The sequence below is a fragment of the Ananas comosus genome, linkage group 1 (assembly GCF_001540865.1).
Source record: "Ananas comosus cultivar F153 linkage group 1, ASM154086v1, whole genome shotgun sequence".
Classification (NCBI taxonomy): Eukaryota; Viridiplantae; Streptophyta; class Magnoliopsida; order Poales; family Bromeliaceae; genus Ananas; species Ananas comosus.
The window spans coordinates 6,042,795-6,045,877 of NC_033621.1; the positions used below are offsets into that span (position 1 = coordinate 6,042,795).

Consider the following 3,083-nt stretch of genomic DNA (forward strand, 5'->3'; position numbering starts at 1 on the left):
GAGGAGAGTCAGAGAAGAAAAGAAAAGAAAAATGCAAAAAAAAAAAAAGTCACAGCCCGGCCTTAGGGGGATTGGAGGCGAGGAAGGTGGGGGCGCCGGCGGCGACGCCGCTGTATCTTCGCCGCTCTCTGGGAAGAGAAAGAAAAAAAAGAACGAGAGAAAAAAAAAAAAGAAAAGAAAAAGGTATAAGGGCACCTCCGCTCCGTCTTCGCCGCTTTCTGGGAAGAAAAAGAAAAAAGAACGAGAGAAAAAAAGAAAAGAGAGAAAGAGGAAAGAGAAAAAGGTATAAGAATATTTTGGTCAGTTTGCTGAAAAAGCGGACCGAATCTGCAAAAGCCAAAAAGATGGCCCGATTTTGCAAAAGCCCAAAATAAGTGGATTTTTTATGCAAATTGGCCTTGTTATTTACTAGTCATTTTAGCCATTTAATGGCATTTAATAGAAATTTGAATTGGACGGCACAACGTAGTTTTAGTTGATTAGGTTGTGAATTCTAGAATCCTTATGAAGCATGCAATTATGTCGCACACTAGCTAGCCGGAGTCTCTCTAAGGAGAGGATTTTTGTGATAGTTTTAACAAATTATCATATTACTTTCTTGTATTTATTCGTTGAAATTTATTAATCATCTGATTCTAGTTTTCAATGTTTGAAGCGTTAGTTTTTCAAAAGAGTTTACACTGCTAATTAAGAGGATTTGTCAGACAGATTTGTTGTCTGATCATATTTGGCATTATTTTTGTTTCTATTTTTTGTATTTTTCCTGTTATTCTTTCCAACTTTTATTAAGTGCTATTTTGTTAAAAATAAAATACTTTGTGCTGATTTTTCAGAATTTATTATGTTATTAAGTTTTGCTTACTCTTTCGAGATTTATCTTGTAAGTCCGTTTGCTTTGGACATGAATTTTATATGAAATCAAACATAATTGACCGATGGAATTCAATTCGAGGAAGGCACTTGCATCATTCTAAACAATCTATGGATCGAAGTATAATCTAGCGATGATCTTCAAATAGCTTCTGAATTGTAGCCAGTTACACCTAACCAAGAAAGCTCTCGCCTGAATTAATGTACGTACGGTGACTGGAAATCACGTCCTAACATTTTCGGCCAAGCCTTTCCTCACGAACAACAACTCTCTGCCCATTATTATATTAAATAAAATAATAATGGGCAGAGAAACGCAAATTTGCACCCAGCCCGATGCGAATCCGAAAGGAATGAATGATGGAGCTAGCTAGGCGCGGTTCTTCTTCTTCTTCTTCTTCTTCTTCTTCTCGTTCTCGTTCTCGTTCTCGTTGTCGTTCGGGGAGGCGGAGGCCGGGTAGGCGCGGGTATGGAAGTTGAGGAAGAGGGCGAGCAGGGAGACGTTGAAGACTGCGTTGAAGAGCCATCCGCTCATCCCCCGGCAGCCGGCGGCGGAGCGGAAGTGGTAGCAGAGGAAGACCAGCGAGACCGCGAAGCTGAAGACGAACTGCGCGATCTGGATCTCCGTCACCGCGCGCTTCCACCGCGGCGGCCAGCGCCGCCCGAGGCTGGAGGACAGGTAGTAGCCGTACATGACGACGTGGACGGCCGCGTTGGTGACCAGCGCGATCGGCACCAGCGACTGCGACGCGGCCAGCCACACGTAGCACATGACCACCACCACGGCGTGGTGGTACACGTGGAGGAAGGTGAGGCGGCGGCGCCCGCCCTCGCCGGAGAGGAGGATGAGGAGGGTGTCGGCCAGCTCGTAGAGCTTGGAGAGGTAGAAGACGTGGGCCCAGAAGAAGACGGGGCCGGCGGCGTTGGCGGACGGGGAAGGGGAAGGGGGGAAGCAGAAGAGCCAGCGCGGCGAGGGCATGCGGGTGAGGGCCGAGAGGGCGCAGCCGGCGGCCATGACGGCGGAGAGCACGAGGAGGACGACGTTGTGGGCGGCGGAGGCGAGGCGGAGGACGGCAGGAGGCGGCGAGGGGAGCGGCAACAGGCCGCCGCCCTGGCGGAAGACCAGCACGGCCGCGAGGTAGGTGGCGACGGCAGTCGCAACGAAGGGCACGGAGGCGCCCAAGGTGCGCCCGGGTGACCATTCGAACGAGGAGACGGTCGGGTTGTCCACCAACCACCACCGCAGCCGCTCGTACGCTCCCCACCAGAGTGGAGGATCCGCCGCCGCTGCCGCCATTGATTTGATCGACCGTCGATCGGATTGAACTGCCCCCCAAATTAAGGACACTCTCTGAGACTTCAATTATCCGTTGGAATCGACATTGATTGAAATCACAAAAAAGTTCGATCGGATTGGACTATCCTCCAAAAGGACACTCTTCTCAGCCTTCAATTATCCTCGGAATATTGAAATCAAAAAAATATTATTTGTTCATGTCTCAATATATCTACTTCAATACTATTTTTTAAAAATGTTTATACAGTACCCGTACCTAAAAAAAAAAAAAAGTTAGAAAAAAAAATATATACCCTACCCATTTAACTTCGGATCGGTCCAGGTCTAGATAATTAAGTTACTAATATAACCCATCCAATGTATTCGAGCGGGTCTAGATAGTGACTATCCGTATACTACTCGTTCAAGACCAGTTATGAGTCGGGTCTAAATCGGATACGGATATCTGTATACATATATTTTCTTATAGACTTTATTAAATAATATGTGGACAAACTATAAATCTCCCCCTATAAAGAGAATATAAGTTGTAATAATTACTAATATTATATACTAACAATCAAAAAAATGAAAAAAATAAAGAAGAATGAGAAAATTTACTAAATAGAATATTATTAAAAAAAAGATTGTCAACTATAATTGGAGAAGGGATTTGAAAAAAAAACTCACTCATTCCACACATATATATTTATAAACTCCTATAAAAACCCATGCCCTTTTGTCCACGTGGCGATATTAGGTTAATTTTGTACTTTCGTGGGACCTACCTATCATACTAAATTACGGCCCTAAATATCGCTCGCCCCCCTAATGCCTCTCCAACTCCTGATACATCCTCCGTAGATAGAAAATTGGGTCAAGTTCATTGTCAGTCCTTCTTCCCCTCACGCTTTTTTTGTTAGCAACGGTTCGTTCC

At 45.1% G+C, this 3,083-nt stretch overlaps 1 protein-coding gene across 1 annotated transcript; it reads right to left on the reverse strand.

The window, feature by feature from the left end:
* LOC109708512 (elongation of fatty acids protein 3-like) lies at window positions 983-2,356 on the reverse strand. Its single transcript, XM_020230297.1, has one exon. It carries the CDS (start codon window positions 2,165-2,167, stop codon window positions 1,241-1,243), a length of 927 nt encoding a protein of 308 aa, XP_020085886.1. The 5' UTR covers window positions 2,168-2,356; the 3' UTR covers window positions 983-1,240.

Bases quoted from the DNA above. Each gene is read 5' to 3' on its own strand.
- LOC109708512 (XM_020230297.1), bottom strand. From the start codon at position 2,167: ATGGCGGCAGCGGCGGCGGATCCTCCACTCTGGTGGGGAGCGTACGAG.